The sequence below is a fragment of the Hippoglossus stenolepis genome, chromosome 20, assembly GCF_022539355.2.
Source record: "Hippoglossus stenolepis isolate QCI-W04-F060 chromosome 20, HSTE1.2, whole genome shotgun sequence".
NCBI classification, from domain to species: domain Eukaryota; kingdom Metazoa; phylum Chordata; class Actinopteri; order Pleuronectiformes; family Pleuronectidae; genus Hippoglossus; species Hippoglossus stenolepis.
The window spans coordinates 2840256-2858618 of record NC_061502.1 but is presented as its reverse complement, the minus strand read 5'-3'; the positions used below and the strand labels follow the sequence as shown (position 1 = coordinate 2858618).

At 41.7% G+C, this 18363-nt stretch overlaps 2 protein-coding genes across 4 annotated transcripts in view; one reads left to right on the top strand and one right to left on the bottom strand.

Annotated features, from left to right (window-relative positions):
• Positions 1–1574: 1574 nt before the first annotated feature.
• On the top strand, positions 1575–6068 carry gja10b (gap junction protein alpha 10 b). Its single transcript, XM_035144340.2, has 3 exons — positions 1575–1727; positions 1814–3187; positions 5539–6068. Exons 2-3 carry the CDS (start codon positions 1835–1837, stop codon positions 5575–5577), a joined length of 1392 nt encoding a protein of 463 aa, XP_035000231.1. The 5' UTR covers positions 1575–1727; positions 1814–1834; the 3' UTR covers positions 5578–6068.
• A 221-nt stretch (positions 6069–6289) lies between these two features.
• Positions 6290–18363, bottom strand: part of bach2b (BTB and CNC homology 1, basic leucine zipper transcription factor 2b) — a 93872-nt gene continuing 81798 nt past the window's right edge. For all 3 annotated transcript variants that reach the window (XM_035144336.2, XM_035144338.2, XM_035144337.2), the window contains exons 4-5: positions 13707–13913; positions 6290–12526 (exon numbers count right to left, since the gene is read on the bottom strand). In XM_035144336.2, coding sequence (XP_035000227.1) covers positions 12011–12526; positions 13707–13913 — 723 coding nt within the window. In that variant the 3' untranslated portion in view covers positions 6290–12010. The remainder of the gene's footprint in view (positions 12527–13706; positions 13914–18363) is intronic.

Below are 18363 nucleotides of genomic sequence, written 5' to 3'. Positions count from 1 at the left end.
ATTCATCCAAGGTAAAGACCGTGGTGACGGTCTGAGTGATGTCGAAATAGATCGTTAGTTATGACTATAACTATGGATCTATGAGACCGAACGATGACATCACCATCTCTTGTCACTCAGAACGGTCTGAGGTGTTCGTGCAAGGGGAGGAGGCGTGCTCACCGGGGAGCTTTGTGCCGAGCCTCATGAGGGCATCATTCAAGGTAAAGGCTGTGGTGAAGGTCATCGTTAGGTCTTATAGATCCATAGTTATAGTCATAACTTACGGTAGTCATAACTTACGGTAGAAAAGTATGACACCATTGTGTTTGAGACAAAGCAGATGTTTTGAACCAGAAAGGAGGTGGAGAAACCCACCTCCTGATTGGCTGAAAGGGCAACAGCAGAGAAGGGTGGGCACACAATATAAGCAGAAGGTTTGGAGCTCAGTCTTCAGTTGGGTTCCGGAACCAGCTCGGGTTTACATCTTGTGAAAGAATATACTCTACTGCATTGAACTTTGACCGTCTCCAGTGAATTATTTGAACCAACTATGAGACTCCAGTAATAGCAAAGAACACTTGTTGGAAAAGAAGTGTAGACTGAGTATCTGGCCCAGACTTTTTATCTCCAGCAACAATTGCAGATCATCTGCTACATCTCTTTAGTTTATCAATGTTTTTTACTTCATGAAGTCACTAAATGTATATTTCTCTCATTTAGAAAATTTAAATAACCGTCTCAGATTACCCAAAGCATGATGTCCCACATTATCAATCATGTTTGATAAAGTGGGACAACTAGACAACAAGAAACATTGTCTTATTTATGATGAATCCTGATTCCATAGGATCAGGTCAGTCAGTCCTCTATCAGAAGACCTGTCAGGAACTGTGCAATATTCATATTATGTATATTATTTACAACTATTGTAAGCTCTTTGCACCCTCGCTGCCTCTACTTGTGTTTAAGAGAGTGTGAGAGAGAGAGAGAGAGAGAGAGAGAGAGAGAGAGAGAGAGAGAGAGAGAGAGAGAGAGAGAGAGAGAGAGGTGCTCAGTGCATGATGGGCGTTCCCCCTGCAGTCTAGGCCTATAGCAGCATAAGTAGAGGATGGTTCAGGGCTCACCTGATCCAGCCCTAAACATAAGCTTTATCAAAAAGGAACGTTAAGTCTAACCTTAATTTGCTCCTGTTCCTCCACAAAAGCATTAATGAGGTCAAGCATTGATGTCAACTAATAAGTCCTGGCATGGTGATAGCCTTCCTGTTCATCCCAGAGATGTTGGGTGGAGTTCAGATCAAAATGAAACCAGTTGATCTCTCCCACACTAAACTGGGGAAAACATATCTGCATGTATTAACTTAAACCATGAGGTTGAAAGCATACTGCTGCATGTATATCCTAATACGCTGTAGCACCCTCATTGGAACTAATTTATAAGCAATAAAGTTGAAAACAATGTCCATGGCAGCGTATTGACGTTTCAGTTTGTGCTATTTGTGTTGTGTCCTGTTCAAAGTAGCAGGGTGAAGCCAACCTCAGGGCATTATAGGGTCATGTGGTGGATCAATCACTTCAAACTGGAGTCCTAGTTTGCTACTGCACTGAAATAGTCAGCTACACTGCGCAGAGGGGTCTCGTCTGTCTTCAAGGGATGACAGTTGAGCCCAGACGTCCCTCAAATGAATCTGCTCTTTTACAGTGGCTTCACACTGAAGCGCCAGAGATAAGGACCCTAGAAAGCATGTAAGTAAAACATTTTTGAATCGAATTTTGACAATCCCATCTGATAAATGACTAAACTACTCGTGCTTTTCTTTATTCGATGACAGCTAATGATAATGTGACAGGAGATGGGGGACTGGAACTTATTAGGAAGCATTTTAGAAGAAGTCCACATCCATTCCACCATTGTTGGGAAGGTATGGCTCACCATCCTCTTCATTTTCCGGATGCTCGTGCTCGGTGTTGCAGCTGAGGACGTGTGGGACGACGAGCAGAGTGAGTTTGTTTGCAACACAGACCAACCTGGCTGCAAGAACGTCTGCTACGACCAGGCTTTCCCCATCTCCCTCATCCGCTACTGGGTCCTTCAGATCATCTTTGTGTCCTCTCCGTCTCTGGTCTACATGGGTCATGCCTTATACCGTCTGAGGACCCTGGAGAAAGAGAGGCACAGAAAAAAAGCTTGTCTTAAAGCTGAGCTGGAGGGGACAGACCCCATCCAGGAGGACCATAAGAGGATCGAGCGAGAGCTCAGGAAACTGGACGAACAGAAGAAAGTAAGGAAAGCTCCCCTCAGAGGCTCCTTATTGCGCACATATGTTTTCCATATCTTGACTAGATCTGTGGTGGAGGTGGGTTTTATTATAGGTCAGTGTGCTCTGTACGGCATTGGGCTTTCTCCTCTGTACAAATGTGAGCGGTTGCCTTGCCCCAACAGTGTTGACTGTTTTGTGTCACGACCAACAGAGAAGAACATTTTCATGGTCTTCATGCTGGTTATTGCTGGAGTTTCTTTATTCCTCAACCTCATGGAGATTTTCCATCTGGGGGTGAAGAAGATCAAACAAAGCTTGTACGGATACAAATATGGAGATGATGAAAGTGTGTGCAGGTCAAAGAAAAACTCCATGGTGCAGCAGGTGTGCATGCTCACTAACTCCTCACCACAGAGGTTGGTGCAGCTCACACAGTTAAACTGCCCTGGTTTTCCTGAGACTCAGGAGCATTCCCATCACAACCCTGGACAGATCTATCTGCAAAGTCAAGCTGACATCCAGGGTCTGCAGCAGCTGGGGGCCATGGAGCGGCGCTTCACTCTCGAGAGCAGGAAACTCTCATGTAGCAGCGATGAGTCGAATGGACGTCACGGCTCAGGCCAGCCGCAGTATGCAGGCCCCCGACCCACACTGATGGCTGGCCACATGGATATCGCCGCAGCCCTGAAAAACGCGCAGAGGAAGCAGAGCAAGGTGAGTGTTTTTAAGGAGCTCAGTGACACGAGTGATTCTCCGGAAAGCGGCCACTACCCCACAGCCAGGAAGTGCAGTTTTATGTCCAGAGGAATGTCGGAAGTCCAGCTGGCCACTTCATCCGACAGCGCCGACTCTCAGAGCGGAGCAGACCTCGAGGCCCAGCACCTCAACCAGGGAGAGAGTCCAATGGTGACCCCACCTCCATCCAGTGGGAGGAGGATGTCCATGGTGAGAACATGCAATTATCATTCAGTCTTGTTTTATCTGGAACCCTTAAAGCAACAAAGGTTGCTACTATTTTTTCTTCTTTTTTCTAATCCTTATTCAAGAGCACAGTCTTTCAGTTTGAGAGCAGGACTCAATAAGTCCACATGCAGATTTGATATGGTATGATATGGGTTATATTATAATTGATTGATTGATTGATTTTGTAATGCCTTCACCCAAAACCCTGTGTTTTGCCCACAAATATTATTACTTTTGCTGTGGGTGCTGTTCCCATACGATACAGGGGGAAAGAAACAAGGCTACATTTATTTTACTTTTATAGTTGCTTGCAACAGTGTTTCCACAACGTAAATAAAACTTAATTTAGATCCTTACTGCTGCTCCATGACGCCATGTAGGTGAGGAGTGCAAGAACCCGGTTAAAGTAACCACCTGTACGGGACTCAAAGGCTTTAAGCCAACACACCCAAAACGAGGGCAGGACAACAAAATCCAAGAGCAGAAGAAACTACAAAAAGGATAGAGGCAGCATGAGCTCTATGAAAAGAGGCTAAGCTGGAGCACAGGAAATCTAAGCACAAGCAGAGTATATTAGAGTGCAAGCGCAGGCTTTTGAGTGAGCACATTATAAAGTCTGAACCTAAAATCCTGCTCTCAAACTGAAAGGCCATACTTTTGAATAAAGAGAGGAAGAAAAAAAAACACCTGGCTATCTGACGAGTTTAGCTCAATATGTCAACGACACAGTGTAGCCCATGTTTGTCCATTTAGACGTTTATAAACTCAATTTGGGGATTTACTACAACAGTTTTTTATGCTTTTTCTTGGTTCCTAAAAAGCCCAGTCTGCTGTGATTGGTCAACTAACCCACTCCTTTGCAATTGGTTAACCTCTTAGTGGGTGTGATGGAAATGTCAGGGCCCATATATACACAGAGGTTGATCAGCGGTAAACATAGCTCTAGCCCCAGTTCGTGTCAATTGTGACATATCGATGAAAGCCAAGCTAGCTGGAAGACCTGCTACATTTTGCTTGGTGTGTCACTGGAAAAAAGACGGAATGCTGACCAGACGTGGGGGAGCAGTATTTTCGTTAGAGGGAAGGAAGGATTCTTTTTGCTACAGACTTTTAACTTAGCACACAAAAGCATAAACACATAAAGCATTCACTTCAGAGTGTAGGGGTGTCCAATGTGCAGGATTTAGGATGGTCTCCTGACAGAAATGGAAAATAATATGCATTATTATAATTTCACAAGTGAAATAGACCCAGAAACTGTGAATCCTATAATGAGCTCCTCATCCATGGAGTCTACCATGTTGCATCAAGCTAAGAAGCGCTGTTTCATTATGAAAGATTTAAATTGCCTGAATAATATCTAATTAAAACATACATATAAAGTGACTATGATTACATATTGTTATCTGCATGGCTGCCATCAGCTTGTTTCACTGACAACAAGCTCTACCACCAGCTTGACTGACAGTCGATTATTTTCCATTCGGCATGGACAACACATCTCCATCAAAAAAAAGAAAAAGCTTCCTCAGCACCTCCCATGAAAACTAATGACAGCAGTTAGCATTTGGTATTGAACATTTATGCTGCCAGACAACACTGGTAGATAATAAACCTCTTTACTGGTGTTGTGATTTGATTTGATGGAAAATTCATTAAATTGAAAAATAATTTATTTATTAAAGATAAAAATCTGAAAAACCATCCTGTATGTCAGAATGAAATACATGTATATTGCCTTATTTAAAATTTAACAAATCGTCTTTATTCATTGCCCTGGTTGATTGTCCATTTTGGCACCAGTTGGACCTTTCAAATGAACATGAAGATTCACATACAGAAACAATTAGATCTGGTCTTGTCTTTCAGAAACTGGTCCTAACATAAGCACTTATACAAGCGACAAGTCGTCCCTTGTAGCTTACAACCTTAGTTCTTACTGTAAAATGTGTTATAGTTTGTATCAGTAGTAGTAACAAACATGCTCCACCCGCCCACACACAACATGTTTCAGGCACAGAAATGTTGCTGCTTTAAGCCCTGAAGAGGCCGACTGAGAAAATGGAACATTAATTATAAAGTATTGTCAGTAACTACATGAATTCCATATCTATAAGGTTTGAGCGGTTTGACCAATTTAAATCAGGGGAGGACCGTAGATATCATGGGATCTGAAATGTGACGAGACACAGGTCACCATTCAAGTGAATGACATGTCTGTGTGAGTGCTGCGTAAGAGAAACACGTTAGTGTCTGTGACAGGATAATAAACTGCAATTTTCACACATTTCTTTCTTTCTTTCTTTCTTTCTTTCTTTCTTTCTTTCTTTCAGAGCATGATTCTGGAGCTGTCTTCAATCATGAAAAAGTAAAGTGCTAAGGACCATTTTGGGTCCGAGCCAGAGGATGAGTTAAAGGAGGGGATTGAGGATCCTGATTGCGAAGCAAATATCCCGTCTCTCAGCTGCAGCTGTGCATTTTCACAGTATGTTTATACAGTGTGTATCGTGCATGAGCCAAAGCTTCAGTTAAATTTCACATAATGAAGATGCCTAGTAATTTGCTTCACACCGACGCTATCTCCAGCAACGGCTCATAAAATGAGGCCAAAAGTCTTGACAGAAGATTGTAATTACAGATGTTGGAATTGGTGACCACACAAAGACGAGAGTTCTCTGAACTGGTGTTTATGGTTTATCATACTGAACGAGCTGCAGAAAAAAAGGACTCTTCAAATTTAGCATTTGTTTTGATTGAGAGTCGGATAATATTGTTTATAAAGATATGTGACAAATTTGAGCTGTTATTGCAAATATTTCCGGTGTCCTGTTGTTTTTTTCTATTAAACTCTTTCCCCTCTTCAGCTGGACTGAACTGTCTGTCTGTCTGTTTTGTTTTATTCTGGAGGGACTTAATTGCAGCATGAACACAGCAAACTGAGCCTGTTGGCCTCTGTCCACAACTAGATACAATATCTCAACAGCGTCTCAGTCCAGGACATAATAAAACTGTATTAATTCCATGTTTGGTACTAAGCAACATTTTTATCATATTTTGCACAAAAACAATCACAAACATAAAATGTGATATGCATGTTTCTTTATTTCATAAAGAGAAATGGTGTCTAGACAAAAAAGTCGTTTAGATAACACTAGCAATTGAAATTAATGAAAACTGGGTTTGCACAATACAGTATTTACAATGGTTATTAAGTCATTTTAATTAATTAGGGTCATGTAGCATTTAAAAATTATAAAGGTAAGAACTCTTAGTAGAGAATAAGCAAATAACAGCTATTTCGAATTGACAATATTAACACAAAACAGTCATCTAGAAAAATGAAAGAAAAAACAACAACTTGAACTACAAGCTTAAGAGCTATTACATTAAAAATGATGCACCAAAATTGACTAATACAATAATCCATATAATCTGTGTAAAAAGCATGTAGAAAAAACACCTGATGCAGTTTGCTGATACAGTCATTGACCAGTTATGAGAGGTATGAAGGATTTCACAGGTAGATAAGTGTGAGAAAGTCCGCACTGGTGACTCAGGGATGGGGGGCCCAGGCCCCTGCATACACTCACTTCACTTGAATGTGAACTATGGCCTCTGCACGTTCTAAGGCAAATATCGGAGGTGCACTTGTATTCATGTAATGCTAACCCATCCCAAAAGTTGGATTAAAGACAAGGTGAGGAATTTCAATCTTTGTCTCTTTACACAACACCAAGAACCAGTCTAATTGAACCAAGTGATTTTTACATGGCAAGAATTGATCATACATGACATGACACCTATTTGTAAACATATTCCATTTCCATGTTTTATCTTCAATGAGCTCAGCCTGCGCATTCAACCAGGGTACCAGATTTTTTCTTCTTCTTCTCAGTAAAGTTGAGCAGTCTGTGAGAAAGGCATGATTTTGTTCATATTCTTTTGTAGAACAACCTTTGGAGTTGAAAAGCCAGTGTTTGTTTCAGAGAAGCAGCAACAAAAAAAAAAAGTTTAACTATAAAAGACAAATACACAGCAAAAAATGGTGAGAGCATTCAATTACAGAGTTACAGCAACAGCGAAATTGTTCACTTAAATCAATCCGTTGTAATAGCTATGAACAAAAAGGGTCTGGCCTGCACAAAGTAACCTGAAGGATTCCCCAATTCTCAAATTCATTCATTCATTTTAAGTGTTTTTCCTAAACTTGGAGTTATTTCTGTAACTTCATTGTAAAGTTGCACTTATCAATATTTCTAATCAATGAAATGTGAGAAAGTTAGCTACTAGCTGATGGACATAGCAGCACCATAGAACTTAAGAGCCACGTCCTTCCTCTAAGGAGCTGGAGGAGACCAAATCAAAGCTAAAAGGAGAGTGGACATAACATGCATCAAATGTACACAAACACTTAACGTTTCTGCTGAATGTGTAAATGAGCCAAATCAACCCCGGTGATAGATAATATGCCTGTTTACTTGTTCTGCTGCCCCCAAGTGGCCGAACAAATCAATGAATGCAGCTTTAAATGATATCAACATTAGCGATCATTTCTAATGGATTACGTTTTACTTGAAAAAAGCTCAAAGTCAAAAAAGTTGACTTTGAGTGACAGAGCAGATTTAAATGCTTGGCTCCCTGAGCAACTTTAGTAGTTGTTTCACCCAAAAGACAAAAACATATTTTGTCACTTAATGTACTTTGTCTTGTTTTCATTTGCCAAAGCTCTGAGGTCGTTTGAGATTTCTGCCGACAACACAAAACAATGGAGGCGACTAAAAAGATTGGTTTTGTTTACATTTTCATTGGAACTATAGAGCTGCACATTTATCCGGAGGGGCGGGGCAAGGAGGTTTTTTTTCTCAATGTAGTTTTCCAATGATATGAGCACCATAAACAAAATCCCTCTATTGTTTCATTAGTAGAATGGAAGAAGAAATCTCAAGAGACAGACTCCCTCAGTCTCCAGGGTGTAAACCAGAATGTTTTTCCACCACTGAAGCCGAGGATGGATGGAGGATTATACTGTAACTTTACCAACCAGTCAGTGTTGGAGCATGCAGCAAGACTCAAAGAGCTCAGCTCGGCTTTTCTGCCGGGAGAGTGTGATTCAGAGGTGTTTGTTTGTCCGCTTCATCCTCTAGGGTTTGTTAAGTTGAATTAGCAACACAGAGAAGGTCTGTGAGGGTAACAGAAGTTCTTCATCGTAGCATATCAAGCACATCTAAAGGCTCCTTTGTTACAATGGTTACAAGACAAACTTCATGAGTGAACTTTCTCCAGACAGAAAAACACAAGGTGAAAGAGTCTGTGCTCCCCAATGCAACACCAGGGTTCTTCATTTTAACATCGAGCAAATGAAAAAGCACACAAAAAGAAAATGTTTGCAGAGAAGAAGCTTCTGTAACGATTTTCTGGCTTTAACCTCCACATGGGTAAATACTGTTCTGCTTCAGTTACAAGTACAAGAATGAAAAAAGCATAAACAGTAAAAAAAGGGGGCTGAGGACAAGAGAAACCACACCAGTCGACGAATAATCACTACTGCTCTGCACCCAGGCTGTGCCACCACGTATGTACTGTGTGTGTATCATGTGTATATATGTGTGTGTACTGCATGTGTGCATGTGTTTGTGCGCTTGCGGGTCAATGTACTCTACAAAATAGAGACCGGTCTTATAACAATTTAAAGACAGGTTCATAAAATACACTTAGAGTCATGTCAGATCATTTTCTAAACTACTATTTTAAAGTCAAAAAATTTACATCAGTAAAAATCAGGGGTAAAACTTCCAAAATATTTTGTTCAAACTTTAAAGCCCGAGTCCGAAATCTATTTGGCAACAACATTTTTCAGGGAATTACATTTAAAGAGTTACGAAACACTTCCAGCAGCACAACTCATGTACCAAAGTAAAATCACAAAACTGGCTGAGGGAGTTGGTACATGTAAGGGGGTGTGGCTTGCTTAGCTTAGTTGTACCCTTATCTTACCTGCTATAGAATATGTTCATATTCTCAGGTCATTAGTATCTACTACAGTACTTTGTATTAGAATTAGGACCTTGTGTGATAAGTAAATTTAAATATTCAGCAATGACTGTGCATGATTCACACAGCACATTATTTAGCTTTGTTATGTGATCAGCATTTTGAGTAAAAGACAAAATGTCGGTGTGATTTTGAATGAGCTTTTCTCATTTCTTCAACTGAAGCAGAGTCAGCGCTCCGTAGCTGCACTGAATGGTTTTATCTGTATTGCTAACATTTATTTGGTTGTATGATTTATTTGGTTGTATAATTCCACATATTACAGTGTGTATACATATATAATATTTTTGTTTGTCTAATTGCAGGTGTAGTAATCTGTTTAACGTGTTTGTATACTTACAAATTATAATATGTTATGTATAATATAATTGTTGCTTCAAACTAATGTTGTTAAACTACTTCACGTTTGAATATGTAATACAGAGTGCTGTAGTAGATACCGATCAATAGTAACATGTGAGCGAAGGGTAAGAGAAGCCAGTGGAACAGTGGCAGACATGACATTAGTTTATGCTCTCTATTAATCTCGCATGAGCTCTAATAGTCTAACAGGAGTGCCATTTTGGATTGGGGCTTTAAAGAGCAACGAACAAAGTTTCACATTCCAATTGAACTCCACCTTTGCACTAGAGCGTGGCTCTGCGTGTACGTAAAAGCCAGCCTCCAGTGAGAGTTGTGATAATTCAGCTTGTTTATACATAGAAATATATATATTTATATATAGATTTAAAAAGAATCATTTTAAAAGCAGGCTGCTCCGCAGAGAACTTGCGAGGAAAAACAGAAGCTGGACAAACTAACTAGGCCAAACAGCTATAGGCAGCATGCACGCACATCACAAAGTAGATGTTCAAACAAATGCACTATCAGGGCAAACATGTTTCTATCTTATATGATTGTTGCTTAATCGTTCTGACGACACTTACACTGCTTTCACGTCCAATGAATTCTGAATTAGCTTATTCAAGTCCTAAAGACATACAAATACAAGGTGTGAACACTCTTATTCTAAAACATTAGATTCCTCTTGTATTTAGGTTTCAGATATGTCTCCTTCATTGGGATTTTCTTTACTGTATATTCATATAATCATATCAACATGATTTTCCCTCTTGAAGTGACAATTTAAGTGCTCCAGTCTCAGACCTTTTTCTGAAACAAAGACAAAGTGCCTCATTGAAGTGCTAAATGGCTCCGTGGCCGGAAAACAAAGTGTCTGAATAAAGTCCAATTTACTGATTTCTTAAAATCTTTTTGTCAAGAGGTTTTTACATTATTCAGGATCAATTTGAAAAAAAGGAAAGTATCTGACACATCGATGTTGGCTGCACTTTCGCTGTCAAACGGCATTAAACGGCAACACTGAAGAAACCCAAAACATGTCTGCGCGGGTGTACATGAATAGCATCTTTAAATACTGATAAGAAATAAGATTTACCCCAAAAAACACAAGTCAATTTCACATTTAAAGAGGAGTCAAAGGTGGAGAGGAGCAGGCCTGAGCCGCGCATTACAGAGAACATCTTGAATGTCTAACTTTTATACATGCATGGGGCTTAACAATTTTACATGTGTGTTGACGCATGTGTCTGTATGTGCTGTTGTGTGTGTGAGTGTCTACATGTGTATCGAGCTGATTTCCTGAGTATAAGAACACCCACCATGACGGGGAATATTCATTAGGCAGGACAGGAAACAGCAAAGCAAAGATTTTCCCTTAGCAAAAAGGTGCTTGATATAACCCCGGTGAAAAAGAAACATCTAAGCCTCTACCTGTACAAAATCACTGTTACAGTCATCATGCTCCAGACTATATACAATTCTGCCAAACAAGCACTTGAAAAGTCAGTCACTGTTACAACACCCAAATACAATGGTATTGCTGATGAGTGGGAAATAAAAAATAGTCATTTAACCACCTGCAAAAAACATTTTTTTTCCTTTCAATTCAGTGCTGAGGAAGGCAAAGGAGGAATGTTTTCGGTTGCAGCCTGTACAAAGTTCTCCTGTACAGAAATACAAATGTGAGACGCTTGAAGACGTTTTTTTTTTCTTCTTTCTTTTTTGCATATGAACATTTTACAGTCTAACTGCATCGTTAACTTCCTCGTGTACAGAAACTGTATTCTCATTTTTCATGAATTCGGTTGAACATTCAGAGGATTTTTTTTTCTTCTTCTTATTCCTGAGTTTGAATTGCTGTGACGAAAAGAGCCACTAACATATAGTGAGAGAAGAGACCGCAGAGAGAGGGTGAGAGAGGGTGAGACAGAGAGAGGTAGAGAAGATTGTTAAAAAACAGAGTGGGAAAGAAAGAGAGAGGAGGAGGCGAGAAAGAGAAAGGCAGAAGCAGAGATGCTGTTGGTACACAGAGCGACGCAGAGAGCTGCTGTTTAGGTCCGATGAGGTTGAACTGTGACGAGCGACACACGAAGAGCAGAGTCTCCACTGTAGAGGTTGCTGCTGGGCCGAATGTAGCACCATTGTAAGGGTTTGGTGAGAAGTTCCCACTCTGTCATGATAAGAGGAAAATACCTGGAGAACAGTATTGCTGCTGTTAAGACAACTTTAGTGTCAACCGTTCAAAACAAACAAAAAAAAAATAAAACAGCACAAAAAGACATAAATACATAAAAAGCTTGTTTTTCAGTGAACACTGGGAGAGGCCGACATCTCAACAACCCTGACAGAGGGTTTGTCTGAAGATTAAAATTAAATAATAATAAAAAAAAACAACAACACAGAGAACCACCACTACTGAGTAATATCCTTCCTTGGCTGCTCGTCAGTTGTACATTTGTCAGTCATTTCCTGGCAAAAATCAACTGTTACCGTCTGTTTGGTTTTTCCAGTGGACAGCCCTGACTTTGTGTACAAGCTGGCGTCTTGGCCGTCCATATCTTTCACAGCCCCGTTCCTGACGGCCACGTCAGGCTCACTCTCCAAGGGGCCGGGGGACCCGTGGAAGCTCGGTTCCGGCGTGGCCGAGCCTGAGTGGGTGGTGAGGTCGATGCTGGTGGTGAGGGGGCTGGCGTTGGTGCCGGGGGCGGGGCTACAGGGGGGCTCGGGCTCATGCCCAGCATTGTTGCCGGCAGTGGAGTTGGCGGGCCGCAGCACGGGGCAGTAGTGGTTTAGAGACTGGACCTGCTCGGGGCTCAGCTGGACGTCCCGGCACACTTCCTGGGACAGGCAGGAGAAGTTCTCCCACAGCTCCCCCATACAGGCCTTCAGCTGGTTCCTCTCTGTCAGCAACTTCTCCTTCTCACACACCTGCACACACACAGACACACACAGACACACACACACAAACACAAACACACAAACAGACAGACACACAGAAAATGGCCGGTTTTAAAGTTGCACCTTGTTTAATTGCATTATGTTGGTATTGTGGTAGGTAGCTAATAGGAGGATATCTCGGACATAGCATTAATAAAAGTTGATTGAGCAGGCGAACAGTGCTCTGTAGCATTCGGTGGGGGCAGGCGAGGTGCCTTCAGTTTGCGAACTGAATTAAACACGCGACTTCTACGTAATCGAATTAACAACAGCAGCCGTAGAAAAATATTGTTGGCATCTTGTTCATTATTTATATACATGATTTCTCAAATATAAGTCCAACATTTGGTATGTCTGATTATGTATAACTTTGGGATTTCAACTAAAAGTTATGATAATATTCTGTGATACTGAAAAATCTTTTGTTGCAGTGTGACATGTCATTATTTAAATATGCAATGATATCCCCAGTGTACAGTTAACTTAGTTTACATTGTTTTGGGGTTTGTTTATTTTCTCCTTATCGAGACTCTTCTTGAAGTTGAGTGGAAATGCAACAGAACCAGTATCAGTATCTGAAATGTTCCAGATATGGAAAGTTTAAAGTTTTCTTCATGCCATTGAAAAGCGCAGAGAATCATTTCAACATTTCTGCTTCAAAAGGTTAAAACACTTTGGCCTCATTATACAAATAAAATCAATAATATGGGAGTGTTGTGTCTGGTGTTGTTGCAGTTCAGATGTCCTACCACTAGAGGTCCACACAGCCCATGTTCCTAACATCCCTATGATATCCTGGAATTTGTTTTTTTAAATTTGTATTATTATGAGGTTATCAGGAAATTCAGTCAGTCGTGTGAGCTGTGATGTTTAAAGCTTGTTTACAATAAACGTTTTATTGTTGTAATTAATATCTGGGGACCTTTAACAGAGGCTGTAACACATCTTGAGGCTGACACAACAACTCAAAGCCTCCCAGTTTTACACACTCACACCAGAGGGCACTCTGAAGTGCTGACAGAATGGAGCTGCACCAAACAACCACAGTCCGTCCTTCAGGTATTTTACCTCATCATCAGTTCATTTGTTCATCAGGTAACTGTTACTCTTGATGCCATAATGAAGACATGGGGGGTCTCATAGTTGGTGCTGATGGAAGCAGTCCACTTACCAGCTTCCTGATCTCACACTCCAGGTTCATGATGCAGTCCAGCTTCCTCTTGCGGCAGCGCTGTGCGGCGATGCGGTTCTTACTCCGCCGCCTCACGTCATGGATGAACTCCAGCTGCTCCGAGGTCAGTTTGTGCATTTTCACCAACATTTGGAAGTCATTCCTTGGAAGATTTGTGATTTGATCTACGGGGAAAGGGAGCTTCACCTGGAAAAAGGACAAAAAAGATCAGTCACATCATCCATTAGACAGATTCAGTTTGTTTTATTATTCAGCAGTAATTTAGATGGATAGACATTGCTCATATAGTTAAAGTAAAAATGTCTTTATTTTGTACTGAGTCTGAGGTATTTCACTGCAAAAAGCATTGTCTTTTGACAATGTTTAATCTATTAATCTCACTAATACTCTTTTTAACCATGCCACCAACAGGGACATTTTGAAAGGGCAAAAAACAAAGTCACGTGAAAGTTTAGATATACAATCAATTATTAATTGATTAACTCAATTAAGAATGTATTACTGAACTATAAGTTTAAAATATATTCCACTTTCACACATATGGAAATGGAAAATTTCCTGTGTGATGTGTGTTATAATGAGGGCGATAGATGAAGGGTTAAGCTTATGAAGAGTATTTTTCCAGGGAAATCAATGTACAGTATGACTGTGTGCACTTGCAGTGAGGCAGTCGCTACATTTGACCACAAGGTGACAGAAGAGCACCACTCCACACACAGAGCAGGACATGAGAGAAGCCTTCAGCTCCGTCCTCCTCAGATTGAACATATAGCACATTCTCCAGCAGAGGGGAAAAGGTGATCCAAGAAAAGAGTCCCACTCCATCTGTCCTGGAACAGCGCGTCTCCATCTGATCGAAGAGTCTGCCAGGATTTGGGGGAAGTGACTTGTCAACCTGATCCAAATCAGTGTCAGGTGATTTCTGGGGTCATGAATATCTGCAGCACTCCTTACTGGCTGCAGAACAAAAGAATTAGTGCAATAAATACGGCAGTGATTTGGCAGAGCACAAAGCCAGATACACCTCAGCTAATGTGAGGTTGTATGCTTTTTTTCTTCTTTTTCTCAGTTTGGAGAGCAACAACAAGTCAGCCCCTCTCCCTGAGGTGATGGCAAACCTTATGATAAGCACATCATAGGCAGATCCACCCCAGTGGTATCTGTGTGCACCAGGGAGCTGTAGCTTTAGGCAGCGAGGGAAGCAGCAGAGGCATAACAAAGAGCCAGAGGAAGACAGCCGGAGAGCTTGGCAGAGATGAGAGGAGCTGCAGCTCTCTCTTTCTCCTCTCCCTTTCCCTCCCTGTGGCTGCCTCCGCGGAGCTCAGGAAGAACAAAGCCAAACAAAGGAGGAGGAGTGGGGGGGGAAAGGAGCAGGGGATGCGACTCCATTCCCAATGTACCTGGTTGCTGAAGCAGGGCCAGATGCTCCCCGGAGACCCTTAAACGCTCAGATGACTGCAAGCAGGGGCTGCAGCAGAGGCAGCGCAGCAATGTTTCTCCATACCGGAGCCCAGAAGTGGCTGAGGTGTCACCTGGTGTAAGCTCCGCACACACGGGGATAAAGCAAGGTGCCTACTCATGACAGAATTGAAATTACTCCTCACAGCGTGGCAAATATAGACGTCAATCTGTCTCTGAAAGAGAAAATAGCTCGAGTTTCCTCGTTAGAAATGCAGCCCTCTGAGCCGCCAGGAGCCCTATTTCTCATCTCAGCTCAACATCTGCATGCAGACACATGAATAAATAATGACCCCAGCTTTCAAGGCCACAGTGGGCTCTCGCTTCTTTGCCAGGGCATGACAACTCCAGCCTCAAAGCGAGGTGACGGGAGGGCTATAAAACATCAGTGCGAGCTGCCAGCTTCATGTAAAGCAGAGGTGAAGATGACTATATTTGTGATTAGATAGCTTCTGTACCATACACTGAACAGCAGAGAGAGGAGTGCGGGCTTTACCGCCACAGCATCTGATGAGATCTTTGTCCAAACCAGTCAAGGGGGAAGGAGACGCTGCAACCTTGTGCTGGTTTCTTTTTCCCCTGCATGCACCACTCACTGGTACACAGGGGATGGCTAAATTTAGCCGCCCACCATGAGAACCAGTTCAGTGGCAAAGCTGCAATGACTGAGTACACTTCCACCGCGGTCATAAATTCACACCCAACGTTCTGGATTTACATTTATTCCTCAATTCTCTTCACCCCCCCTCCCTCCTCCCCCCTTCCCTCAGTCATTCTCTTTCTCTGGGTCATTATGCTGCAAGTGGGGTACAGAGTGAGAAGTAGGGCTCATCTATTATCCGGACCAGCGCTGTGCTGGGCCCCAGCCCTGACACCGGGCACCGTGCAGACATAATGGATGTTCAAGACTCAAATTCTGTCTCAAGATACAACACCATGTGGGACAAAGGGAAGATTCAGTCAAAGAAGTAACGTGATCATTTTTACATACTGAAGGCTTTTCACACCCTTTCATTTTTACTCACTTCATTGTGAAGTAGATTGCCCATCCATCTACACTCAATTATTCACAATGACAAAGTTAAATGTATTACAATTACAAAAAGTGAAATGTCTCAAAAATAGTAACCTGAATGTTTGTGAAATGGAAGTTTGGATTCCTCTAGAATTGGCGATCCAAGAAGAAGGGCGTTGGTCAGGTTGGTTAGTTGACCAAGAACTCAATGATCACTCTTACAATGTCCACTGCAACGATTAGAGAACCTGCCAGAGGGACAGCCAGCTCAGCAGCACTCCATCAATCAGGCCTTTAGTCATGTGGCTAGACAGAAGCCACTTTAAATACAAGTTATATGACGGCCTGCTTGGAGTTTGCTACATGGCATTTAAAATGACTGAGAGAGTGAGCGAAAAGATTCTCTGATCTGATGACACCACAATTTCACTGTTTGGGGGTGAGTCTGATGGAAATGCAGCCCTGCAGCTGGTTATCCTCCCCATGGTGAAGCATGGTGGTGGCAGCCTCATGGCATCGGGGAAGGTTCTCAATGGCAGGGACACAGGAGGAGTGGTCAGAACAGTGGGAAGAATGAATGCAGCCAAACACTAAGTGGTCTGTGAAGAAAACCCCGCTCAAGGATGCATGTGATCTGAGACTATAGGGTGAAGGTTCACATTTCAGCACGACAATGACCTGAAGCAAACAGACAAGACGAGTGTCTTCAGGACACTTCTTTGACTTTCCTTTGACAGATCTGCTGTTTTTAGCAAGTGATAAACTGCCCACATGCAGGTGTGCAAAGCTTATACAGTCTGGACCCTTTTTATGATGTTGGAACAAATGTTAATATGTGAAGGACATATTAACCCCAACCAACCAACTAAGTTGAAATAACGAAGATTTTTCTTTTAAACTATCGAAAAAACATGATCTGTATCTTATCTTACCCAGAGTGAGATTAGAAGAGAGTACACATATATGTGCCTCCAGTACAAAGAGGGCTCTGTGTTCCTTTAAAACTATATTGCCTCACTGCAACAGTTATTTCATCTAGAGAAATCCCTTATTTTCTTTCTAAGAGTCAGATAAAAATGTTCATTAATCAACAAGCTGCATCAGATTGCTTTACCCTATAGACTAAAAAGTTAAAGATTTTGCAGTTTTAGGGAGATAGACTGCTGGAACTACTTCTTGATAAACATTGTCACAGTGAGGTTCCCAGCTTTTGGTGCTATGATATGATACTCTATTTCAATGTTTACAGGAATGTTCAAATATCCAAAATCCCTGGAGGGATGTTATAAAATGTATGTCAGACAGGTTTAACACCAAAGTCCCTTTACATGTCAAACTCTGTGTAATTAGAATACATCGGAATGTCTTTGTGCAAAACTTGAAACAGACTGAACTTCTGGACTTCTTCAAACCATGAGGGGGGACACTCACTTGAAAATGTGGATATGATTGTGTTGGGTTAAAAGAGACTAACTTACATTGTTGAGGATAAGCAGAAAGACTTTGTAAACTCTGGCAACAAAGCATACATACAAAATTTAAAGTGGGCTCCTAATTGTACGGTTTAAATGATCAATAAACAATGTGTTAGTGGACTAGCTCTTGTAGTAAAATTCTTATTCTAGCGGTTAATAGGATATCTTTGCATGACATTGCAGGCCGGGCAGCTGCTGAGCTGAGTCAGGTGGAGACCTGAGGTGAGCTGTAATAGCAGGGTGGGACAGCTCCTGGATGACCCACACTGGAAGGGGTCACTCTGGGCTCCCCTGCAGTCTCTTGACCTGCTCTGAAGACATTAACACTCACTTCATTCACACCAAAGCACTTACTCCATTCACAGCCGTTTCACACGAAGGCCCTGGGGCTGTCAGCACTCTGATATTTCCTCTGTCAGTTTGCATTCGAGGCTGAAGCAATTTTCTAAAGTGATTGCTGCCTGACACCTCTGATCCAGGTCGGTGTCACACTTGTCCCTTATCTAATACAAAATCAAATGAGATCGCATCTTGTATCTCTGAAGTATCTCTGTAATTAACCTTGCTACATCGCACATGCTAATAAATGGGATTATAACGCGGCAATACACATGCATGTGCTGGGTTAAATCTTAATGAAGGTACAGATGAGCAGTTCAGTCGTAACTGTTCTATCCCGGGGATTGTA